At 41.8% G+C, this 27012-nt stretch overlaps 1 protein-coding gene across 2 annotated transcripts in view; it reads left to right on the forward strand.

The window, feature by feature from the left end:
* The window catches only part of CACNB4 (calcium voltage-gated channel auxiliary subunit beta 4), a 120472-nt gene that overhangs the window by 85340 nt on the left and 8120 nt on the right, over positions 1-27012 (forward strand). For both annotated transcript variants that reach the window (XM_026103036.2, XM_026103037.2), the window contains 9 exons: positions 702-824; positions 4643-4773; positions 6922-6998; positions 7370-7389; positions 7510-7590; positions 9820-9878; positions 13646-13755; positions 15695-15846; positions 20720-20815. In XM_026103036.2, the coding sequence (XP_025958821.1) occupies positions 702-824; positions 4643-4773; positions 6922-6998; positions 7370-7389; positions 7510-7590; positions 9820-9878; positions 13646-13755; positions 15695-15846; positions 20720-20815 (849 nt within the window). The remainder of the gene's footprint in view (positions 1-701; positions 825-4642; positions 4774-6921; positions 6999-7369; positions 7390-7509; positions 7591-9819; positions 9879-13645; positions 13756-15694; positions 15847-20719; positions 20816-27012) is intronic.

Raw genomic sequence — 27012 nt, forward strand, 5'->3', positions numbered from 1 at the left:
ATAGTGATGATGATATCTCTTGAAATAGTTTGAGAATCAGGTGATGTTTTCTGCAAACAATATGTTTGGGGGTAATGCAGATATTCCCAGAGAGGAGATACTATTTAAAACAAAAAGTCAAATTCTGTTATCAAAGCTCCAATGAAACTAGTAGGATCTCATTGTATAAATGAGGGCAGAACTGTTGTCGTGCATGGGATAGGGAGTGAAAAATAAGATTCCTACTACAGTAGTATCGCTAGACTGTTCTGAATCTGGATTCCATCAAGGTGCTTGCTCTAGCAATGGGCAGTGAAGGTGGTGTATGTAGTGCTGTCCTGTGCCAACATGATGTATCGTCTGTGCTGATGCCTCTTCATGAAGGATGTGACCCAGTGGTTGTTGCTCTGTTTTTTATTTCAGCAGGATATCGGAGCCTACTCAACATCCTGATGAAATGCATTGCAGATTTCCAGTATTATTTCCGCAGTGTCAGGCATACAGATACTGATCCCATCCACTGCCTTTGTGGTTTAAGTTTAGATCTTCTGTAGTAAGCTGAACTCTGCTGGCTTGTGTGAAATTTTTACGTCTGAATCGGTGTATTTGACTAGTGTCCTCTACTAGATTTTGAGTGATTTGATACAACAGATTAATTCTTGATTCTGAAAAATACAACATCACTTTTATGCTATGTTTGTGATGTCTGTTTCTATTTATAGTCCAAACCAGTAGCATTTGCTGTTAAGACTAATGTGAGTTACTGCGGAGCACTGGATGAAGATGTTCCTGTCCCAAGCACTGCCATCTCTTTTGATGCCAAGGACTTTCTACACATTAAAGAGGTAAAAATAGGAAGTGTTTTTTCCCTTTTCACTTGCCAGGAGCTACAATTTGAGCAGTCAAGTCTGAGCCATACCGAAAAAAAAAAAGAGCTGAGTGGAGGCAGCAAAGCACAGCACGTCTGTCTGATTAGTGATGCTGTGGTGGTACGTCATCCTTTTTGGAGTTCCAGCACCCTGGGCCTTTTATCTTGTACTATTGAATATTACCATTTGTTGTTGGATTTTTGTGCTGCAGGAAGGAAATTCCATCTTGCTAGATTTTAAATCCCCTTCAGCATGGTGGATGCAGATTCTTTTCATCAGATCAAGTTCGTGATGGGTCTGAGACTAGGTAAGAGGATGGGATTGACCAGAAAGTGATGTAGCAGCAGTTTACATCAGGTCTTCATAGAGCGCCGGATAGCCCTGTAAGAGAGGAAATGAGACTGACAATAACACAATAAGAAAAGAAAATATTGAAGAGGCCCTAGGACAAAAAGATACAAAATTAAGGAAAAAGGGGTGGGAATAAATGGATCCTGAGTATGGGGATAGGGCTTTGATAGAGGAAAAATTATTTTATTGCATTTTGAGCGTATTTTCTTCAGTTCTTTGTAATCTCTCTAAAGTGAGCCCTCCAAACTTGCATAATCCCCTGTTGTTTTGTAGATTTGTATATAGGCATGCAGTTTGCAAAAAACATTTTTTCATCTCTGCATTCTGTGGGCAGATTCTTAGGGTGTTCAATACTAATCTGTTTCTTTCTTTGAACGTTTTTCCACCATTGCTTCAAAGCACTGAGCTCCATGAGATCGAACATATTCAAGAGGAAATCACCTGCTTCTTTATCACCAGAGGCAGAGATTGCTGGTAGAGCAGGGGGATTGCTTTAAATTCTTTGTCCCTGAGAAGGACATAGGAGAGGCATTGCGTCCCTCATTCCATTTTCTCTTTTTACTGGAAACAGATGGAAGTTTAATATTTTTTGTGTTTGTGTGGAACAATGCTTACACCCTGGCTGAGGAAGTGGAGCACTGTGAAATTGGAATCTATCGTTGCATGTAGAACTGGTTTTCTCTTCCCCTAGTTCCCCAAGGACGTGTTCTGTTCTTTCCAGCACCACAACTGAGCTGCACTCGATGTAGCTGCACCCCACCTTCTACACCTGCTGCCCATCAGGAAAATGCCCTTTGGCACTTGAAGTTGAATGCAAACAGTAGCTGTACCCATCACAGTAGAGATCACTTTCTCAGCTACCTTCACCAGCATTTTCCCTTTCGTACCAGAAATGCCCCGTACCTGCCATACTGTCTAGTTTACATATTGCCTTATGTAACTGTTCAGGTAGCTCAGTGCATCACCATTTTAACAAGTATTTGCTCTTAGCTTTCCCAGGCAGTGGCTACCCTTATTGTCAGGCTAGTGATTGAACTTAGTGTACTAACCTGCTTTCGTGCTGACCTGTACACTTTTCAAGGTAAGTTCTGAGTCCATTGGCATTCTGCATTTTCTTCCACAGTCTAAGTGGCCAGGGCCATATCCCCGCCAAAGTGCAGGACCCTCACACGGGCACTTCCATTTCTTGTCTCACAGCTGTCAAGCCCCAGCCATCTGACTTACAGGTATTACTCAACTGTGCTAAGGATTTAGCACAGTTTCACTGATAACATTGAAGCTCTGGCTCTGCCTCAGTATGATTTCAGGAATGGTTCCCCATGCTGGAGTCCGTGTCTGCACGGAAAAAGGCTTTGCAGAAATTGTTTTGCAGTAATCCGTCAGGCTTCTGTGGACTAGAGCAAACATGGTTCCGCATTCTAGAATAGCACTAAACTAGGTGGAAGTAAGGTCACCCTGCTGACAAGATGAAACATCAGCAGTAACTGATGAGTTTCTATATTCAGAATGTGTCCTGTATGTCTCATCTGTCTCCTACGAGGCCATACATAATGCACTTACTTAAAAGATGAAGTGGCAACAATTACTGACAATGCACAAGAAATCATAGGCTTGGCAACCAATAGGAATGAATTGTAGTCCTCCCACACGCCGCATGCACAGAGTGACATATGGCAGGTGGTGACCTAATGAAAATATTCCTGTTTTTCCTTACTGCATCTCTATAATTTCTGTTGTTCAGATAGTCTCAGCATAACCCTGATCGTGATCTCATGTATAGAGTGTAAATCAGATGTCTATTACCTGCTAATAGAAGGAGGGTTTGTGTGTTCAAGCCCTGCATTTAGAACCAAAATATAACTGGTGATTCTGATATGACTCAGTTTTTGCACTGGTTTAAATTCACTCATTTACAACAGCAGAATGCTAGATCCTGCAAAGTGAGGAAGTATGTGAAGTAGTTAAAGAATGTGGATAGTTCTGGTTGACATGTTGCAGAAGCAATATATTTAATACTAACCTTTCCATACTGACATTCTCTGAATCAGGATCATAACAGTATGAAGAACATATTTAAAAAGTTGATATGATTAAAATAATGGATCCTTTTGCATAAATAACAGCTATATATGGAGGACAGGTTTTGAAGAGGGGGGTTTATGGTTCACTTAGATGTATACCTAAGTGTGTCTGTGTATGTATGTATGTGCTAATAGGTAGGCGAATATATTTTTCAAAGATGTTGAGGCTCTCTATGTTTCAAAGACTTCAGTTAGTAACTTTTTTACCTTTGACAACTAGTCCATCATGCTTATGTGTTTTAGCAAGAATTTAGGTGTTTGAAAATACAGAGCCAGTAGAACTGGCCATTTTTAAGAGGAGACTTCTGTGATATCTTGCTAACTCATGGTGCAGATAACTTGTTTCCTCAGAGTATGAAAACAGGATTGACACACATGCTGGTCTTAATTACTTGAAGGTCTGTTGTGAAAAGTAATGTTTCTTTTGAACACTGAGATATCTAATGAAGCATAGCAGAGTATAAGGTTTTCAAAATTTATTCTTCAAAAGTTCTACCAGCAGCCAGATGCAACAAATCCTTCGCCAGTGCGATATTGCTCCTCATCTCTCCATCATTAAAGTTAGGACAGATTTTCAATAATGCTGAAAAAAAGTATGTTACTAAAGGTAAATAAAAATAAAATTTTATACTTTCAGGTATGTATTAAATTTTCTGCCTCAAGGCGAATTTTTTTTCAACTCTCGTAAATTGAACATGTAGAGTCCAAGCAGTGTAGCTGCTTCTGCGCAGTAGCACTAGAAGTAAACTCATCAGTAGAGAGGTGGCTCAACCCTCCAGTTAGAGTTCTAGTATTGTATTAAGCAGATAGAGGTTTAATTCATTGCTGGAGCTGTAAGCTTCCTATGTTGTCTTGGGTGGATTAATCTTTCTGTATTTCAGTTTCTAAAGTGGATTTCTAGAGCTTTTCCACCACACAAGGTTTCCGAAAAGTGATAATATGTTAATAATGCCCATACAAGTACCTGGAACAAAGGAAGGAGAAGTAGTGGTGACCTTTAGGGCAGACCATTAATGTTTACAAGAAACCAATAACTGTGGTTTTGATGGTGATCTGAAGGTGTTTTCTCTTTGCTGGACTGTTTCATGTGGCCTCAGTGGGTTAGCTTGGTGGCCATGGTTCACCAGAAGTTGGTCAGGCCCATTAAACTGTTCTCTGGATGTAACATCAGCATCAACCTTTCTAATACTGGCTGACACCTTTTAACTTCATTTAAATTTACACAAATTGTCCAGTTCTCAGACTTCAATGTGAGTCTGGTTTCATTGACTAGCATGGAGTTAAAAATTGTGTGTAACAAAATAAGGGAGTTTAGGACATGGAGCATTTTGAACTGAAGCCGATAACCTTTCTTTGTTCCAGAAATACAATAACGACTGGTGGATAGGAAGGCTGGTTAAAGAGGGCTGTGAGATTGGCTTTATTCCAAGCCCGCTTAGACTGGAGAATATCCGCATTCAGCAGGAGCAGAAGAGAGGACGTTTCCATGGAGGGTAAGAATTCTGTAACCTTTTAAAATAATGTAAAATCATTTCTGACACTGGACAATATTTTCAAAGGTCACTTGATTCTTTTTTTATTGCGTTGTATTTGGATGAGTGTTTGATTTGGGATTCCAAATGAAAAAACATATTTGCAGAGCATAGACGCACCAAATGACTATGAGTAACAAGAAAAAAATGTCTGTTGGCTTTAGGAAAGATGAATTACACAGTGTAAGCAGTAACAACAGAAGTTTCTGACAGTCTAGAGAGTTTAAGTCCCTGCAAGGTTTAGTCGGCTTGGTGCTCAAAAGCTGCCAGATTTTTTCCCTGACTCTCGTATTCTTAAGGTTGTGGGTTTTTTCCGTTTTGGCCAAAACCAAACCTTTTGGATTTCATAGAGGTAAGCTCAGTGGTTCTACACCTCTTCCTCTTCATCTCCCAGTTTGTCTTTTTTTGTACATCCCCACTGCTAGAGCTGGAAATTGCAAGCCCCTTGATAAATATAAAGTTGGGCACAAGCCTAGAAAGCAAAATGGATTTCTCCTAATCTCAGTTTGGACTGTGAAGTCTCTCTTCTATAGGCTGAGTACACACAATGCATTTTACTACTAGCATATTATTCCCACTAATTGAAAATGAAATTTAAATGTTCAAAGAGATGATAAGGAGAACAAAACCTTTAGCTGCTGCAGAGTAAAGAAAGGTGAGCCAATTGAGTCTAGCCCTAATAGATAGCAATAAGAGGAGCATAATTTAGCCTATATAGTACTGCCAGGGAATTGGCATACTAATATACTTAATCAAGGTCAGGAATCGTTTTAAGGATAAGCCATCTGGGGAAATGTTTTTAGAATGATTGAACAGCATTAACTCTGCTTTATCTAAATTGCTTTTGCAATTTTTGAAATGGCTTCAGAGGAAGCCAGTGTATCTCAATGTATGGAAAGAGGAGTATCTAATTCAGAGATGTACACTAGAGAGTATTTAGGCTACTGTTTCAGATACGGTGTATTAGCAGACAAATTCTCTGCTTATGTGAACAGGCATAGCTCCACTGAATCACCATTCCTGTGAAGATTTTATATTCTCACCTGTGGAGAATATTGGGAATAAAATTAGGTATGAAGGGGGGGGAAATATTGCAACAGAAAAATATATTAGGATTTTCAGTAGTTTATACTAACACTCCTGGATCTGTATGATAGAGTTGAAAGCAAGAAATAAGTAACGAATAGTTTCTTTTTGAGCACCTTTGTTACATAAAACTATTTAGTATCTGTATCTTAAGATTTTTTTTGAAAGCTATGACTGTAGTATTAAGGCTGTCTGTGATAAAGAAGAATTCTAGCTTTGTCTGACTAAAGCAGTGCAAGTTCACCTATTAAAGAGGATTTCCAGAGTCTTGGAGCATGATAACTACTGTTAGTGGTTATTTGCAATATCATCTGTGTTACGGTCGTGTCTAGTATATGTATGTTAAGGACTTGCCAAGCCCAGGGGTAAACAATCCCTGCTCTGGAGAGCAAGGACAGAATATTAATTTGGACTAGTACTCACTTGCTATTCAGTCTGCATGGAATGAGAAACAGCAAATACCGTGCTCCAGACGTGCTGGTTGTCCTGTGCAACTGTGGTGTTGCAGGCAGCGATGAGGTTGCTCGAGCAGGCCTCTTCTCCTCCCTTGAACTTGCCTTCCCTTTCTCCCATCTCCTCTTCAGCTGTTTGTGGAACAAACTGGATTAGGTCCCACATCCTGGTAGGACCCCAGAGGACATTGGAGTTGTGTGTGGGTGGGCTTGTGCCGAGCTGGATTATGCGCCCTGTGTGTGATGAATTTAGCAGGTGTGTCTATGCCTAGAACTGATGCCTTTTCCAGCCTGTGGGCAGATGACACAAAAACTTTGCAAAGTCTGTAATAGAACCTGCTCTCCCTTCATAGCCTGTTTGCAGTTGTTGTGGACGTGCAGGTCTATCTAGTTACTGATTTCTTGGTTTCCCTGTGTCCCTGCCTAGTACTCTTCATCTCTCACTATGGAGAGAGCTTTCTCACAGCACAAACGTGGGTGAAGACTCTCTCCTTTATCGTGTTAATTCCTCATGGGGGTGTAGCTGATGCTGCAACCTCACAAGTTAACAGGCCTCTTTCTGATGCCATAGGAAATCAAGTGGAAATTCTTCTTCAAGTCTTGGAGAAATGGTTTCTGGCACATTTCGAGCCACACCCACTTCTACCGGTAAGACAGATTTTTATTTAAGGAAATTCCTGCTATTTCTAATCCTTTAATTTTAAAAGCTGCATATGAAGAATGTGGGCTTTCCCCCCTTTGCTGACATATTAAAATATTTCACTGAAAAGTGCTTGCATGTGGAGGTGGAGAAAAAGACATCTATTTCAGGATGTGTAGTAGCTGCTAAGGGATTGGAAAAAAAATCTTGAAAAGTGGCAGCTCCCCCCAAAATCAAATAAGTGACCAACTAAAGTAGAGCTGATCAGAAGGGAGATGCAGTGAGAGAAGTCAAAAGTTCATAAAGGGATTTTTGTTTGCAAGTGTTATGTTTATTACACACAGTATATGTTTAACCAAATTCTCATTTGGTCTTTTAGCAAAACAGAAACAAAAAGTGGTAAGTACTTTTGTTTTCATTTTATTTTTTATTTTTTTTAATTCTAGTACATAGTTTCCAGGATTTTCATCCTGATCTTCTGTGATTAATGGGATCTAATGAGATATTTTCTTCTTCTAGACAGAACATGTTCCTCCATATGATGTAGTACCATCAATGAGGCCTGTTGTCTTAGTGGGTCCGTCACTGAAAGGTTATGAGGTATGTATTCCAGTTGCTTGCAATTAATTAACATCTTTTGTCCATGATTTGCCATACTACATTTGATCTGTGGAAATGGTTTACAGCAATTTTAAGTGATCTGAGCTAAAATAATAGAATGTTATATATAAGACCTAAGAGCGTAGTTAGTACTTTGTACCTATTAGGTGAGGTACCAACAAATTTTACTGTACACTGCAACAGAACAGAAGCTGTTGTTTGTGACATCTAAGTTGAAAGGTAGGTAACGTAAGTATACCAGGACTCTCTTTGCAGTTGTACTGCTTTAAACACAGTGCACATCCATTATTTTCAGTACATTTATTCTTGGTTATATCAAGTAAGAAAAGAGAATTGAGGTCCATTACAAACAAAACAACCGTTGCAACAGTCAAGTTAAATTAACTAGACTTCCATATATAGATAAAATTTTAGTTAAACTAGCAGATGCTTTGAGTGTAGAAAAGACTTCAAGTAACCAAATTTTTAAGACGCTTTCCCCATAAGCTTATCGTTCTCCCATTATATCATTCATGAAAATTTTACATCTTGCTGTGAAACTTGGCGTTGGCAGATGAAGTAGCTAGACTATTCCAGCATAGTCACTTTTGTTCTCCAGCACCAGAAGCTGAATTTTGGAACTGATCGTTATCACTTCAGCATTTTTTCTTGACTTTTTTCTTTTTTTAAGATTATTGCTATATTAGAATGTACAGATAAAGAAGCCTGTAGCTTATCTAAATTATTATCTTCTCTTCAACATGAAAATAGATATGGTAATATGCCTCAGTACTATGCACAGATAAACAGGACACTCATTTTTCAATGTTGCTGCAGATTCAAAAGACCATTTAATACTTGCTAAATTTGAACATAGTCTCTATGCAGGACATTTTGGTGAATACCTGCATTTAATCATCTCTTAAGTGCTTTGCTGATTTAGGATCTGAATTAACATTAAAAGTAAATTAACATAAAGATACACTTCATTTAGTTTAATTAATTTTATTCGTACTTTATATGATATTGTTAAATGTATTGGAATGGTTCTTAAGATAATGAGTCCTAAGAAGATTGCAGAATGGTACTATTATTAGTGTAATGCACTGTTCTTGCATCAGATTTTTTGATACGAGTGATTAAATGTGTAGTTTAGCAAAGCAGGAATTATGTATTTCATTTTCTACTATCTACCTTTTAATTTTATGGTGATTTTCTTGAAAGGAGAAAATTTCATCCATTGATTTTCGTGGTGCTGCACCATAGGTTAAGTTACCCTAGGGACTCCCGAATTTGGGAGGGGAAGGGCTGTTTGTCAATACAAACCCATCTACAAATAGGTGCCCCACACCCATTGTGTAAGAAAATATACTGAATATGATATTTTGGACATAAAATGGTGCATAAAGTACTGTTTTAAATGGTAATAGAGTTAGGATATTAATTTTAGTTTAAAATAGTGGGCTATAACAGGGACACACTTATCTTACTTTGCAACACACATGGGAAGTTTCTTTTGACATTTTTTTCTGACTAAATTCTATAAGAACCACTTCAAAAGATAATACAGGAGAAATAAACTGCCAGAGGCCTTGGGGCTTTGACCGAGTTCCTGTCTAGACTGGCAAATAATGAACGTCAGTCTGAGTTGTACCAAAAGGGACAAAGAGTTCGCTCAATAAAGTAGATTACAGCTATTGGTGCCGAGCATCTCTCAGGTGTTTCCCCTCGTACAGGATTAGAAACATCCTTTTTTTTTGCTTGTGGACCTCACTGAGATTGCTTCTGCTGTTGTTAAAACACCATAAAACAGGATAGATTTTGTATCTGAAGTTCTAAACCAGTTCTAATAACATAGCTGTAGGGGAAAAAACAAATGATCTGTTCTACCCCAGTATTCCCGTAAGTTTCTGACATGTGCTCGAGCCTGTTGGATATGATACAGTTGTGGAAGTTTGAGGAGTGTTCTAATATCTCAGTGCAAATGAAGAAAAGATTATTAGGAGTGACAGCTCTCACGTCCTCCGTTCAGCATTTTACAGAATGAGTCAGAAAACTTGCAAGAATTTATTACAAAGCATGCTGCCAAGACCATGGAAACTAAATGATTGCTGCCTATAAAAGGTATTGATTGTTGGCAGTATCCTTATCTTTTACCTCTTTTCTTACTTTTGACTTCTTTTTCTCCCTGTCAATCCTTCCTGTTCAATCTCCCTCACCTCTGCAAAGGTGACAGACATGATGCAGAAAGCTCTCTTTGACTTCCTGAAGCACAGGTTTGATGGGAGGTGAGAAATACTGTCCTTTTCGTGCTTTTTTCCCCATGTATTAATAACATTTTTAGAGACTTCTTTAATGCAAGGAGATTGATGCATGTTCAAAACTGATTCACTAGCTTTGTATCAGTACTGAAACGCGGCCAATTCTGGGGTGAAACACAACTAATGTATTTTTAGAAGTGCACGTATCTTCATATCTGCTATGTCTGTAGAAGGATTTTTAGGTTTGACTGAATAATTTTGCCTCAGGATCTTATCAGACTGAAACTACAGAAGAACTCTAGATGAAAGGTGACTAGGGCACCAGGAAAGAGCCATAATATCGTTAAAGATGGCGTTGTGAGGCTCAGGCTTTTAACGCTGCCCTGGAAGCATCGGGAGCAGGCTGTGTACCTCTTGGCAGGTGCTGTCACACGTCCACTATGTTTGGTCTAAGTTCATCGCAGTACCTTTTGTCAAGTTCCAGGCTCCTATACAACAGGCTGTTCTCTAAATAAAACTAATCACACCCTAGCCCCGAAATAAGTATCAGAAAGAGAACAGATCTCAACAGTGTGCAGAAATGGTGCTTCAGGCCAACACCTAAGAAAATCGGCTCTTAAATATTCTTGGTAGTCAAAAATACTTAAAAAGGTAATTTGAAGAAGGAAATGCTAGAAACTAAAATGTAGGGAAAATGTGTCAGAACTTAAGAAGCTGTAAAGAGAATTCAACCTGTTCAGCTGGAACAAAGAGGAAAAAAAAATCCCAAGGAACTGTGAGGAGGGATATGTATTTGGATTTCTGCATGAAGAACGTGTGCTTCGTCCCTGTCATCTCTTCCTTTCCACTGGAACTCGTTGATAGTTGTAGGCATGAGCTGCATCTTGGGTTGTTCTGCCTTTTCTTCATCCTAATTTGTTCAGTGTATTTGAACTGTATGTGGAGAAGCTTGTACTATACTAGCTGATATATGAGAGTAAATCAGGTTTGAAAATACCTAAAACGTTGGCACTAGGACAATGAAAATAAAACTGTCTGTTGCTCAGAAGAGGTGAAGTAGGGCTTACAGGCAAGGTAGCTTGTGGGGTGCAGTGAGGAGATGGCGGTGCTGAATTAAGCCATGAACCAACAAAACATTTAATGATGGACTTTTTTGCAAAATATCTTGTCCCTTTCCCAATTTTTAATTGCCCAGTTGAAGCGATTTTAGCAGACTCTACAAATGTAGTGATTGATTTAAAATCTGACAGATGAAGCACTGTATGTGGCAGCCTGTGGTTAAATTTGTCATTTTTCTGAGCTGTTCATGCATCCTGTCAGTAGATCTCCCCGCTCCTGAGCAATTTGACTGATCTTATTTCCCCGCAGTTTATTGCCCGGGCTCCCGCGCACGTTTGTGCGACGTGCAGGTACAGAGCCGTGGCATATGTTGTCTTCCCAGCCGTTGGCATATGCCTGTCAGCTTTGCATGCGCCTGTGATAGCTGAAAGTCATTGTTTTTGGTAGGAGAGCATGGCAACTGGAATGACAAGTCATATCAGGATGCCAGGATGTGACTGCTATGAATATATCCTTTGAGGTATATTTTTATACCCTATACGAAAATGTACTGAGCAGTGTCCTGAACCCCAAAGATCAGCAATGCCTAATTACAGAGATGGAAACATAAAGCCTGCTTAGAAGCACCCACGGAGGCTGCCGAGCGGTGGGGTTGCACCTTGCCTTGCTGTCCTGTTTTTGCCCATCCTGCTGGTGGTCTGTGCAGAGGGAAGAAGGGAGAGGGTCTGCCTGGAGTGAAGTGGCTTTTGGAAGTCCAATTGCTATTAGCTATTGACAACCAGATCGGGCAGAAGTGTGAATTTTAAATATGGAAGAGTTACATGCCACAGGCAAGCTGATACAATTGATTTTAGATCCGAATGACTTTAGAAAAATGAATTCAGTTCCTTTTTAGGAAGCTCAGCTCCTTCTTGATCCTCCTGCCCATTTTTATGGCTTTGCAATCTTTTTTCCCCTCTTTCTTTCTTTCTATTTATTTATTTGTTTATTTTTCTCCCCTCTCTGCTGCCATTCTGTGACAGATCCATATTACCAACACGGGAAATGACTGCCCAGGGACAAGCTTTTCAAAAGACTTCCCCAGCAGGACTTCAGCTAGCAGGACTTCTTCCTATCTCTCAATATGCTTGGCTTCTGTGAGCTCCTCCTTTTCTGTCTGCCCCAGGCTCTTGTGGCCAGTGAGCTGCAGGAAGGCCGAGGGCTGCGTCTTGTGCAGACCTGCTGAGAGGGCTCTGCTTAGCTGCTAGGCACCATTCAGGGAAAGGCTGCTGCAGAGGTTCCAACGGTGTCGTTTTCTAAATGTGATGTATTTAATCACTGTTGTGTAGACCTGGCCCAACTCTACACAGTGTAAACAAAAGAGAGGAAAAGTACATTTTTTTTCTTAACAACCTTCAGCAACAGTGATGCTTAAGATTACTCCTTTATTTGGGAATGAAACGCTCTGTAAATCTGGCTGCATTCGGACAGACCAAAGACCCAGTATCCTGTCCTCAAGGATGCTCAAGGAAGGATGTAAGAAGAGGCACATTAGATTTATGATCATTCCTTTCTTGTACTTTCCAGATTCCAGGAGTGAGAGATCTAGAGCTTCCTGAGCCAGAGATGGGCTCTAGACCACTGGGTTTTCTGGCCACCTATAGACTCATAACCCATGAATTTCTTCTGTTCCTTTTTTTAACCCATTGATATTTTTGGCCTCCACTGTATCCTCTGCAACAAATTTATTTAGGTATTATGTGGGAAAATGCTTCTACTGCTTTTACCCCTCTACCTGATAACTTCATTTAGGGCTGCCAAGACCTTGTGTTGTGAGGAATGGCTGCTAGTCATTTCTAGCTTGCTTTCTTTTTGTTGTTCATGGCTCTTTGGATCCCATCGCAGTCCTCCTGAATGGTTTTCATGTGAAGTGAATGTGTGTTCTTTGTTTTATAATCTGATTTAAAGGAAATCCTCAGGCATAGAATCCTGAAATTGCATTGTTCCCAGTCCTGATGCACATGCACAAGATCTAGGAGGGCACTTACCTTTTGTCTCTTGTCAGCTCGCTGACAGATCTGAAAAAATTGCCCGCCCTAAGTTAAAGAGGAGGCTCCAGCGGCACAAATAGTTGTGGCTCAACTTGCTTCTCTCCTGGCTGACCTTGAGCAAGTCATTTAGCCTATAGCCGTAGCTCTGTGTTTGTAATATGAGCATCTGTTGGAGGACTGATCTCCCAAAGTAGGCTATGTCTCTTCAGTGACTCCTAGATGCTCAGAAATGAGACATGGGCCACTCAGCTACCCAGATATTCCTTCCTTACCTGTCAGAAATGTGAGGTCTAATCAATGTTGGCAAGCTATTTGGGAGAAGTACTATTACTGTTGTGACTCCTGTTGTTCTGTGTACTCGAAGACTCACTTTATCCTGTAGTGTTTATGGTATTTTATAAATTCCTGTTGGAGATGGGTGAGAGTTGGGGAGGGGTAAAATTAACTCATGATATTAAGTAAGATAGCAGAAACTCTGCAAGAGTCTACAATAACACAGGCAATAGAAATGTTAGAAAATATTGTACAGTTATGCAGCATTCTCTTTAGTTGTACTTTAATGATGTTACAACTTGGCTATAAAACATGTCTGAGTGGTGGTTTATTGTATTTGCACTCTGCGATGGAATGTAGCTGTATGTCATGCACAGTGCAATGGAAATGTGACTGCTGTGTTTTTGTTCTGTCCTGTGTTCTTGCTCATAGGATATCAATAACTAGAGTGACAGCTGACATTTCTCTTGCTAAGAGGTCTGTTCTAAATAATCCAAGCAAGAGGGCAATAATTGAGCGGTCAAATACAAGATCCAGTTTAGGTAAGACATTGACACAGATGTAATTCTGAACATAGTTACGTGCTGGAAGAGAGTGACAGCGTGTCAGCCTTAAAGATGTCATATAAATTCTTCAATTCTAAATGTGTCTACAGGATTTTTATATATAATTCTGAATTTCATGTACTCTGTTGGGAGACAAAGTTTATCTGACTGAGGAGTGGCTCCAGAGCACCGTGTACTCTGTTAGCCTCGCATTAAGCAATTACAAGGACTAGAACAAGCAGTATTATAGCTGTTATCTACAAAAGGTGAGTTAGGGGCCTGCAGTCAGGATATGGAAAAACTGGGTTCAATGCTGTTTTCTCCCAGGGGTGATGTGGCCTCACAGCTGCTGCTTCTCAGACTGGTGCTCTTAACTTTGCACCACAAGCTGCTGGAGACCTCTCACCCTGTCAAGCTGGGAAAGAAACATATTTTTGTTTCTGACCCAGGGACTGGTTTTGTAGTTTATGCTGAATAGCTGCTGTTTTAAATTCCAGTCTAACTTTGAGAGCAGACTGGGACGTTGGTCTTCCCACTCTCTTCTCGGTATCATGACTGCTGGGCTACGTTGGCCCGATGAATTTTAATTTCTTTAATTTCTCCACTAGAGGTGGAAATCTGTGTGTATGTATGTGCATGACAATAACCTAGTCTCTGGGACACCATCCCAGGAGATAAAAGGTATTGGTATTGAATCTTCTCAGGAAGAAAAGGCACCTAAACCCAGTTCTCTGACATTCTGAGAGTGTTTGAACTATGGAACTAGAATGCCTTTTTAGGCTTTTTTTTTCCAAGGAAAAAGTGGGCCCGGCTCCTCTTTTAGGAGAAAGAGCACAGCAGTTTACCTTCAGGAGGGGCTCCACATCTTGTTTAAGTGCCTATCCTCAGGAAAGTGATATGAGAGAGGTCTACTGTAGCATTGCCTGCTCAGCTGGAGAGTGAACTCCTCCCCTGTGCCCTGCCCTGTGGGAATGCCATGCTGAGGCAGCTCCCTCTCTCTATATATACATATATGGTATAGGAGGTAAGATGTGTCACTCATAGTTGGCATCCTAATATGAGAATCAGGCCCCCCAAAATTAGGTGCTCCAAAGGTGAGTGCTGTATCTACTAAATCTTGGGCACATGTACCTCTGTGGGAGACCTACATTGGGGTAGGCTTAGCTTTAAGTGATGTTTCTGTTAAATCACTAATACTGCCAAAAAGACAAACTTAAGTTTAGAAATAATCCTTGTGGTGATATGTTAGGAGGGACTTCAGAACACCAAGGTGTGAAGTCTTAGCCAAAGACTTAGGATAAATTTTAATAAGTAATCGTGTACCTTAAAAGTTATTGGAACAGCACTCAGGCAAATTAAATGCATGTGAACTATTGACATACGACTTTCTTGAACATTGGTGGTAAAACTTAAAAGCTTTAATTTGTGCTGATTTTATCCATTTAAAATTCCTCACATCAACGTGCACGATTAAGAAGGATTGGAACAATATCAGAAATGGTTTTATGTGGGAGTAAATTTCTCATTTTTCTTCATATAAAAATGTTTAGATGTGAACGTAGCCATTAGTGTCTTTTTAAATAATATTTTATCAGTTTTTATCATAAGTTATTTAGAAGATTTGGAAAATATGCTTGAATGTATTTTGTTTTACTAGAAACATGCATTTAATTGTACCGAATGTCTTGGTCACATTTATCTTATAAGTCATTATAGTAATTACATATTTTCAGGCAACAGAATGTTCTCCAAGGTAATATTTCTTTAAAAAATATAGTACTGAGTAATAGGTTATTTTGTGGAAGTTACATTAATTCACATATGGAGTTCATACACTGAACATATACAGTCCATGTAAATAAATGGATGATTTTATTTTTGTCTAAATAATGCTGGGTTTGAATGGCTTTGACACTTTTTTTTTTCCTCTTATTAGCTGAAGTACAGAGTGAAATTGAAAGAATCTTTGAGCTGGCGAGGTCCTTACAACTGGTTGTGCTAGATGCAGACACGATCAACCACCCTGCACAACTTATCAAGACATCTTTAGCACCAATTATTGTCCATGTTAAAGTGTCTTCTCCAAAGGTAATGTATCTCGCCATTAAAATATGTGCATTTGAGTTTTAAAACACTTATACAACATTCCCAGAGGCAGGATAGGTTCTTTTTCCTTTCCAGCAGTAGCAGCAATACAAACAGCTTGAAGCTCTCAGATCCTTCAACAGCTTTATCGCTACTGCTTTATGCCTCCAGAAGTGCATGTAATGATGAGTAACATCTGTCATGTATAGTTCGTTTCTTTTCTCCAGTTTTCTCCTCTGGAGAGGAAAGAGGAGTTGGACATGCAACTGTTTTTCCTTAAAGTTGTTTTTTAGTTTTTAGCTAATGCTGCATTAAGCACACTGTTTAGGGAAGATGCTGATCAACACTTTACAATCATTGTTTTTCCATGAAACAGGTGTTGATTCTCCCCATTTTATCCTCTTCGTGAGCTCTCTCTCTCATTTGGAGAGACCACTTTAAAAGGAAAATGAGTTCAGTCCTTGGCATCATGGGTAATTCATGCTACTGCCCACTCTACTGAAGATTTTCAGGACGTCTTGTCAGTTCTTTAATGGAGAAAACTTATTTCTCAAAAGACATGAAAACCAATTAAGTCATTTTTATTTCCTTAAGACAGTCAGCCTGGCCTACCCAGGCGAGGATTCAGCAGAAACCGAACTGCAGCATCAAAAGCAGCCTAATTGCATTAGCACAGCATTTCACTTGGGCTAATTTACCCCGCTGAAAACACAGCCTGCAGCAGTAATGCATCTCATCGAGGGGGTACCCTCCCAGTGCTGCTCTGGGTCACAGGGCTGTGTCCTACTGGCTTTGGCTTTTGCAGCTGTCCCCTAGCCTAGCTCCTCATAGCTTCATTTGGCCACTCTAGCACCAGTGTCACAGTCTGCTTGGCTTGCTGGCTGGGCAGCAGCAGCCAAAAAAGACATTGGGGGGAGGAGATATCTTGCTCTGCCTTGGGCATGGGTATATAGACATGCTATTTCACCATGATGTGTGGATGTACCCTGCCCTTGTCTGTATTAAAAGTTCCATCTTTAACATAAGATACATCTTAAATTATTTTTAAAGCTTAGCTTATATTAATGAAATTCAACCCCGTTACTAGCCAAATGAAATCTGTTAGGGCTAAGAAGTTTTAACAGTGTTTGCCAGTGGCAGAGGTGTACCAGTGTCTGTTTGGAAAAGTGATTTGATGAAACTCCTACAGAGTTCATACTAGAAAAGAACTTTGTTATATAGCAAATCCTTTTTTAATTGTTAGAATTTTGAACACAGATGCTACCCGCTAAATCCAACACCTTGCCACTGGCTGGCTGCAGAAATTTATTCTCTTCTCAGATCTCCTTGTTGAGCTCTGTGTGATCAGTGAATGCTTAGAGGGTTACCACTTCGAGCCAGGGTAGCTTAAACTGAGTCTTTCCTAACATGGCTTGTTTAACACACTACAGATGACTAGCTCAGGTAGCACATCTGAAGCAGGCATAACCTCCAGTGGGAACACAAAGGGCAATCACTAACCACTGAGGATGAGGAAGGGAAAAAGAAATTTTCTTACAAGCATAGGTGGATTGAAAGAAGACATTGGTCCTCAACTTGTGTTTCGTATATTCCATTAGAACGTGCCTTTTTTTGGGGGGGGGGGGGGGGGGGGGGGGCAGGGACAGGATGGGACGGGACATTGGTGTGAACATCTTTTTTGTTGTTTTTTTCTTGGGGTTTTTTTTGTAGTAATGGCTATTAATGCAGCTTTTATACTAAATAATTTGTCTCAGATCTTTCAGTGTGTTTCCAGGCAGGCAGAAAGTAAAGGGAGGTGCTTGTTTTCTAAGAAAAAAGGGCCAGATTCTCAAAAATGAATATTATAGTGAATTGCTAGTCTGCTGCTAGAGATTTGGCTTACATTTTGTTAAAAGAACAACTGCCCTGTAAGGGCCTTCGTTGAATATAAATCATGTAATTTAAGTTTATCAAACAGTTTGCTTATTCCCTGAGTACTTAAGCTGCTGAGCTGCGCCAGAGGTCCCTGCGGTGCTGGCAGTCTCACCTACTGAACGGGACCTGGAGGGCAGTGTGGTAGTGAGCAGGGCAGTATCTGCACCTTAGGAGAGAAGGGTGAACATTTTAGTTCTAAGGCTTGACTGTGGGATGCTTGAAATGATTCCTTCTCTCTACCCTAAACCTTAACCTAGCCCTAGGCTGAGCTTTAGACAAGGCAGCCAGCATTTCCGTGGATGAAAAAATTCCTCAGGAGCAAATTCTTTCTGCAGCTCAGTTCCCAGCCCCCCCCTTCCCAACCCAGCCGTAGGTTTTCTCTCTACGAGCCCTAACCCTAGGCTGAGCCTCGAGCAAGGCACCCCAGCCCTCTCTCCGCTTCCCATGCAGTTGGCATGACAGCTGTCTGTTGGTCACAAACAAAGCCAGTGTCTGCTTTTGTTTGTGGCTCCTGTCTAGGGAGTGCTTACACCCCTATCCTCAGCCAAGTCCAGCCCAGGGTGACCAGGCTGCTGCCCAGCTCCTGCCATGGAGCATGAATTCAACTTTAGAGCATGGCATGGACCCCACAGCAACCATGGCTGGTAGTGCAGAGGGGGCCTGGAGTTGTGACCGAGACTGTGGGGTTCTGGAGTCAGCACAGTGATGGTGGGATGCTGTTCAGCACCTGCCCATCAGAGGTGCCTGCCGAGAGCCACAGGCCAGGTGTTGGTGCAGGTGCCCAGTGGGTGATGGGAGAGGCACAGCTGGACCTGCTACTGGAGAAACAGGAGGACCTGGTTGGGGCTGTGAAGGTCCAGGGCAGCCTTTGCCACAGCAAGGAGGAGCTTAAGATCCTGAGAGAAGTGAGCAATACAAATAACAGAACTGCTACTCTGGACTCCAGAACAGGCTTGTTCAGGGACTTGTTCAGCAGGATCCCATAGGAGTCTGTTCTGGACGGCCAAGAAGCTCAGGAGAGCTGGACAATTTTTATGGACAGCCTTCTCCAAGCATGAGAGTGGTCCATTCCTGCATGGAGTTGGGCAGGAAAGTGGTGTAGATGAACGGAGAACTGCTGCCTGACTCAAACACACAAAGGGAGCACACAGATGATGGCTGCAGGGACAAGCTACCCAGGAGGAACACATATGGGGATAGAGGGATGGAGTTAAGAAAGCCAGAGTCCAGCCAGAGCTGGAACTAGTGAGAGATGTGAAGGGTAACAAAAAAGGCTTCTGTAAGGACTTGGGCAGCAAAGGAAAACGGCCTGCTGCTGCGTGGGGCAGGGACCTGCAATAGAGGAAAGTTGATCTAGGGACCAGTTTACCTGGGCATACACGAGTCTGAGCGACCAGATGGATGCATCAGAGGGTGCTGAAGTAGCTGGCTCATGCCATTGCAAGGCTGCTGTCTCTCTCACAGTGGTCATGGGACGTTGCTGACGACTGCAAAAAGGCAGACATCACACCATCTTCAGGAAGGGCAAGGAGGAAGATATGGGAAGCTGCAGGCCTATGTGAACTACATGGAGGACAAAAAGGTGACTGGGAGCAGCCACAAGGGATTTACCAAGGGCAAGTCACAGCTGACCAACCTGACTGCCTTCTGTCATGAGATGACCTCTGAGGACAAATGGAGAGCAGTGGATGTTGTTGACCTTTGCTTTAGCAAGGACTTTGATGTGGTCTCCCATAGTATTTTGGTAGCCAAATTGGTGAGATATAGACAGGATAAGCAGACTATAAGAAGGGTGGAAAACTGGCTGGACTGTCAGGTTCAAGGTGCTCATCAGAAGTACAAAGTCCGACTGGTTACTAGTGGTGTCCCTCAGGGATCGATAACAGGGGCAGTACAGTTCAGCATCTTACTAATGACGTGGATGACAGGACAGAGTACACTCGCAGCAGGTTCGTGGACAATACCGAGTTGTGGGGCAGGTTGATGTGCCAGAGGGCAGGGCTGCTGTTCAGAGGGACCTTGGCAGGTTGGGGAAATGAGCTGTCAGGAACCTCCTGAAGTTCAGCCAAAGCAAATACCAAGTCCTGCCCCTGGGCTGGAGTAACCCCCTGCCACAGGCCAGGCTGGGGAGCAGCTGTGCTGCAAGGGACCTGGGAGTGCCGGTGGACAACAAGCTGAACAGGAGTCGGCAGTGAGCCCTTGTTGTAGAAAAGCCACTGCTTGCTGGGCTGTATTAGCAAGAGTGGGTAAATACAGGAACGGGGGCCCAGCGAGGCTGTGGGATCTCCTTGGCGATACTCAAAGCTCAACTGGACAAGGACCTGAGCAGTCTGATCCAGCTGGCCCTGCTGGGAGTGAAGGGTTGACACAGAGGCCTCTAGAGGTCCCTCCAACTTAAAAATATTCTGTTGGTCTATGATCCTACAATTTTCTTAGAGAGTTTACAGAGAAATAATTCAGAATTCCTATTTTTTTCCCCCACCTCTTAAATTCTAGTAATGAACATAGTGGAAGAAAAAATAATGAGGTAATATGAACTGTGTGTGTTAAAATGATTTCTCTACTCAATATGTACCTCCGAACAGATTGAGTCACTGCATTATTGCTGCACAACATAATACGCTGCTACTGTTGTGCTGCAGTCAATCCAGTGTAATTCTGTAATTTTCATGGTCCTCTAGAAGATTACATTTGTCAAAAATAACCTATTACTTAAAGTAAAATAAAGCAAAATCACCACTTGTGTTGCATTTGAAATACTTGAAAGAGGTTGAATGTGACGCAGAGAGAAATGTGCAGCTTTCAGGGAGGTTATCAGAAAGATTTCTGCTTATATTCAAAGACAGTATTCTATCCATTTTACTAAACATAACAGCTTCGAACTTGGTAATCCTCCAGTGACATGTCAGTCTCTGAACTTATGTGATCCTTAAACTCACATTTTCCTCTTTTCCTCTATCAGGTTTTGCAGCGACTGATTAAATCTAGAGGAAAGTCACAAAGTAAACACTTGAATGTTCAGTTGGTGGCAGCTGATAAACTTGCACAATGCCCACCAGTAAGTACAGAAGAAAGGCTAAAGAACTTGGGATACGTGGAGTTTTAAAGATATCTGCTGTGTTGGTCCTTGATTATAACTGAGTTCTCGTGTTATCACTTCACTTTACGGTGATTCAGACAGCCCTGCAATTGCAACCTTAGATCAGCTTTTATTGCTAAGAAAGAAAAAGAAGTTTGAAACCTTTATCTTAATTATCTACTAACTAAGCTGGATTAATTGGCAAGATGTCAGGTCCAATATGACTTGTATGGTAAAACTGATCTTCTAGCACACGAGCAAACATGTTCCCGTTTCATCATTTGTGGGAGCAGTGCGGTGTTCAGGCAGGGTCCTGAAGGGCCAAAGCCTCAGACCGCCGGGTTGAGAGGAGGCTGCGGAGGCTGTTCCGTGAGCTGCCTCCGGAGCCTGGGCCCACTCACTGCAGAGTGAGTCACGGGTGGCTTCGCTCCCGTGACCCCCGGAGCGTCCCGGGCTCCTGACACAGCAGCACCTTTGAGCTGCTCCGGTTATCTCACTGGAGCTACTCACTTATTGCAGGCCGTTTTATCAAGGCTGACGATTACTCGGTTTGAGTAGTGTGCTTTTTAAGGAGCAGAGGTCCTGGACAGATGATTAAGCAGGCAGGTGCTGTGTGCTTAAACATACCTGTATTTAGAGAAGGCAGCTCAAAGTTGTTTTTATTTTTAAAAACTGAGCACAGCTTTTGTGACAGCAAGGCACTCAGCTGAAAAAACTTGGATGAGGACTTGCTTTTTACAACTTAACAGCTGTGAATGACAGTGATCTGGTAGTACAGAGGAGGCTGCAGCTCATGTCAGGGAAATTATCAGAAAATCCAGCCTATGGCTTACCACATTGTCTGTCTTTGTCGTAACAAAGAATTGCAAGGAGATACCAGATTAGTTCACGGCATTTCAGAATAGACACCAGGAAGGATTCCATGCCGATACTGTCTGATTTAAAACAGGCAAAGTGCTGTCAAAAGGAATGTCTTGGAATGATCTAGGAATGAGTTTCAGAGATGAGATCAACAAAACAGATGCCCAACCCTTAATGGTCAGATAATGCTTCCAGAAGACTTCGTTTTCTGTTATAAAGACCTTAAAGATAATGATGATGTTTCAGGTGGCTTTTCTCCTTGATTCAAATGAAAGTGATAAAGTTCTTTTATTATGGAATATTTTTTTAACAGCTGTTTTTAACAGCTTTTGTTCTGGAATGACTACCCAAGCAGGCCCTGGGGGGTGGTGGATCTCCCTTTCTCCAGCCCCCGGCGCTGGCTGCAGCGTTCAGGATGCCCCAGGCAGCTCCGTGCTTCCCCGGCGGGTGGGGACTGAGCAGCCACTGCCAGAGCTGGAGCCACCTCCCTTGCCTCAGCACCACGTGCGGCTGTGCAGTTGTCCAAAGTGGTCGATGGCCACTACATATGTGTGTGTGTGTATGTATACATGTACACAGCTATTTGCATTGCGAAGCCAGCATGAGCATGACACGTGCGGTAGGTCTAGTGCAGCTCTGAGGCATCAGACTCCTTTTGCGTGTCCTGTCCAGCACCCCCGCCCCTGTTTCTGTCCAGGTTTCCTGCATGGGATGGACGCCGTGGCCTGGCGTTACCTGGCAGGGACGTGGCTGCTGTGCAGCCTCCGGTTCCTTTGCTGTGTTTGCACTGCAACCGTTCCTGCCCACGCCCGAAATGCTCGAAACAGCCATAACATGGGCAAGGCGTCACGTGTGGGAGTGGGAAGGAGATACCCATCTTCCTGAACATAGTTGTTTCTCCCCTCTCTTCTGAAAGCAGCATCTTTTTGTCAGCTTCTGGTTACAGTAACCGTAGAAGGCTTCGCTCGCTGTCATGCTTGTTTTTCACTTTGAGCAGCACTGAAAGGTTTTCAAGCCAGCTCAAGTTCTTCTAGAGAAGTCAGCTATATTATGTTTCTTGCACGTAATTTTCCACTGAATTGTATCTCTTAAAGTGAAGGTGGAGAATTCCTGTGAGCCATTCAGATCCCATTAACTGGAACAATATTGAATGTTTCTCTAGTAGAAAATAATTTCTGTAGAAGCATATACCTTTCTAACTTGTGATGGACATGAGCCCAGTTAAAAGGAATCGCATCCGCACCCCTTTGAATAGGGCGTGTGGTATTTACCCTGCACACAAACCTGCCTCGTATTCCTCCTATTCTGAAAGATGTATTTATTCACTTGTGTGGAGAAGGTGTATTTATTCACCCGTGTGGAGAAGCCGGTGTATATTTCACAGCCTTATTTGCTCTTCTATACAGTGCTTTCCCCTTACTGCAGTTCGCTGTGCTCACATCAGTTGAACTGAGGCACGCGGCTGTGCTGATGGAGATGAACAGTGTGCACCAGCAGGGCCTGTGCTGTTGCTTCTTGGTTGTGTCGCAGCGCTTGGGATGTCCACACCAGCGTCTGGTAAACTCTGCTTTAGTACCAGGTCCCGCAATTGCACTTTGTTGCCTAAGACAAAGTGAGACCTCACCTGGATAAGAAAAACGTTTCCAAATTTCAGCGTGTCCAAATTTGAGACATGTAACCATATTCCATCAGAGGCCGGTTTCCACTCTCAAACTCACACAGGTTTCTACCAAAGTCAAGTGATCCAACTTTGTGCTGCTTCCTTTCAAGACGATCATTCTTGACTTACAGTGCTCCAGGGGAGATGGCGGTCTGGCCAGTGACCCTATGGGGCATTCAGGTTCGTTTGTGAGGGGAGAATCTAGTCTACAGTGAGTAAAATAAAGGCTTATATTCTGTCTTTAAGGCAGAATACCAGTGCAGTGCAGGTATATGTCTAGTTGCTGCCCCTCAGTACCCGAAGTAGCTTTTTTGGCAGCGGAGGCGCTCCCTCTGCCCGGCCTGCGCTACACCGTGTGGTTTTCCACATCGGCCTCGGTGCTATCGCTGGAGCTCGGCCTTTGTGAACAAGAAAACAGGCCTGAAATCTTCTGTCATCCAGAATGCTGATTGTCCCTAGCTAACCAGCAGTTTTTTCAACTATAGTTCAAATTAGCTAGTAAAGCCTTCCCGGCAATTGAATCGCTATGAAATCAAAGCAAAGACTTGCATCATTTTAATATTAAGTCGTCACAGGGCCTTACATGAGTAAGTGTTCCCTGTTGGGGGTGAATGTGCATTTTTTGCTCTTGATTGTTCAGGTTTGGTTATGTTTAAATTAAAGGACCAAGTTAATCCATTATTTAATTAAGTAAAAGTATACTGTTAAGACCAAGGCCAGTACTGTCGTTGTGCTGTGACCAGCTTCATTGGTTTTACATCTCAAATTCCTTCAAGGGGAGTATTTGTTTAAAGTGAAGATACGTGAAAGCTATAAAAACTCACTTTTTTGAGTCAGTCTTAAGTAATCAGATAGCACTGTATTCCTAGATATTTTAAAAATAGCTGGTTTGTTTGGCATGTTTTAAGTTCAGGAACTGCTTTCTTTATTAATTCCTTGTCAATCTTTCACTGGTGCTGCTCAGGCCAGTGCTAAGCCTGTCTGTCACTGCATGGCTTCATTAAACAGGAATAACTGTATCGCGTGGCTCAAAGAAACATGATAATATAATATTCCTAATAGTATAGCTTTAAATATGCTGGTCATATACAGTTCATTATGATTCTTTTAACTTTTGGATTCATGTCAATGCCAAGAGAGTGCATATCCCGCTGGTCTGCTTGACATAATTTAAAAGATGCCCAAAATTATACCCTGGCCTAACTAAAATGCATTGGTATAATTAACAATAGCCAGTTAGCCAGACAGATTCCTGCTACGTCGCTGGTCCCCCCATCCTTGCGGTTGCGTCTGCAGGGTCCTTTCGCGGGAGCCTCTCCTGCCCTCGGGGTTGCCCTCGGCCGCCCCAGCCGGGCCGCGGCACAGGCAGGCGCCTCCGGAGCCGTCACGGCAGTTTTATCTTGTACTCCTCGCGTGGAGCAGTGCACCTGCAATTTTCTGCAGTGGCAATGCAGTAAACCAGAGGAAGTAGCAGAGGGCAATGACTGCTAATTTTATCTTCCCTAAAGAGGCAGGAAAGACGTCTGTATTGATGTACAACACTTAAGAATACTACTAAATTGAATTGCTTATATGATAAATATTCTGCACATCTAGTAAAAATAATGCAATGAAGTATAAAATACATTTCAAGGAGAACTGGGAAGAAATCTATTACAACCAAGGATTTTTTTAAATAATTTTTTTTAACTCCCAAATACACAGAAATATAACAAATGCGGTTTAGCTACGAGCAGAACTCTAATACACGAAAAAAATACATGGTTTCTCTATAATTCATTTTTCTTGTAAAAACAAAAAAAAACCAGAGCCCTGGAATCAAAATCCCACCAGTTCTGCAGCTTTTCCAGGTGACCTTCAAATGACAGCCTGAGGAACTCGCACTTACTGTGTTCCTCATATTTTTTTTATAATTAACTTAAAAAGGAGACAGTTCTACTGTAACTGCTAAAAGATCTTCTTAATAATTTCAGTTGGATTGAGATCACTGTCAAAATATCACTTGTGCAAGCTGCATACTGTCACAGACAGCTAGAGCCCCTGCCCTCAGAGCAGTGGGCACTCGTGCAAAGAATGGGAAGCACAGGAAAACTGTTTGCTATTCCCAGGTCAGAAAATAGCAATATTGATTCCTCATTATCAGGAAACAGTACATTCCAAATAAAAGTATGTAATGTACTTACATTTCAATTCACAATTCTAACATTTCTTAACTTAACTATCTTTGACAAATGATGATGTGTGTGATGCAGCTATATAACGCAATGTGTAGTTTTATCAACATTAATTTAAATGGCAGAGCAATGTGTCAGGTGTATATGTAGATAGCAGACAAGTAGCAATAGACATTGAATTCAATCAGCATTACTTGGGTGAAGAAAACAGTTTTAGGAATGGCTTAGAGAATGTTACAGGCTTATTCAGCCCACTGATCCTTCGTTATTGAGTGACTATTCAGTAATATGACTCAGTTTAAAAAAAAAAAAAAAAGTTGAGAGTTTTGAACATGAATATATCCTGACTTCCATTATTTTTGGGGTCCCTTGTAACTAGAAGTAGAGGTGAGCTGCTTTTTCAGACTGGAAAATTACTCTTCTTATCACAAAATAAAAAATTGTTAAATGACCTTTTATACAGAGAGTAGTTAGGACTTAGTGTATGGCTCCTCTTATTTTTCCAAAGGACGTAGTGGTAGGAGTATTCTTGTTAGTGCTGAAGGTGAAGGAAGGAAAATCTGAACATGTGGCCAGAGCAGGAGACACTTCTCTACCATGCTGATTGGGGGGAAAGGAAAATGGTGGACCAGACTTTTGGGAAGAAGGTAGATGCACGATCAAGGTTTATGATAAATTTATGTGGTTTTATATCTTATCCTGTAGACATCTTATCCTGGAGACATCAGCTCTATGTATACTGAGTAGATCTATAAGTATGCATGGGGGAAAACCAGTCTGTGGTTTGCATCGGTTACTCTGAACACCTGCAACACCTGCGCTTTTCATTTCCTGTGATGTTGTCACAATAGATTTTTTTTTTCCCACTAAGATGAGAGTTAAGGTTCAAGATGAGGTGCAAAATTTCACCACTGAAAATGCGTTTGTATTTTTCTAGAGGGACTAAATTTGCGATGGTTCATTTAAAAGTAATTAATTTGGAAAAAGTGGGGGAACGTTTTGTTTTAGTATGTATTTCTTATGATTTATTGAAGATGACACTATAATGCAGCACTACTTGTGTGGACAACCTGAAAGCGCAGTCTGCAGTGCCCTCCTGGCTGCCCGGGCAGCGCAGAAGCCGCGTGTCTCTCGTGGCCTTCCACGTTCCCTGGAGCAGCTCTCTGTGGGTTTGGCGGTGGGCAGGTCTGAGGCAGAGCACCGGGGTCTGCGCTGGTGCTTAAGTACTGTCCCCAGTGAGGAGATTACCGGGGAAAAGTCTGTACTTTCTGGATCTTGCCAATTTAACAGGCGTCAGACTACGCAGGTAGGCATGAATGAAGGTAGTCACAGAAGCTGTGCGTGATCATAGTCTCTGACGAATTCCCACCTGTAAACAGCTGAACAGCTGCGTGTCCTGCAGCAGGGTTTTCTAAGCAGAACTGTATATCGCATTCACTAGAGGAGAAATGGTTTTTAGCAGCATGATTCAGTGCGGAACT

Source organism: Dromaius novaehollandiae, chromosome 7 (assembly GCF_036370855.1).
Source record: "Dromaius novaehollandiae isolate bDroNov1 chromosome 7, bDroNov1.hap1, whole genome shotgun sequence".
NCBI lineage: Eukaryota > Metazoa > Chordata > Aves > Casuariiformes > Dromaiidae > Dromaius > Dromaius novaehollandiae.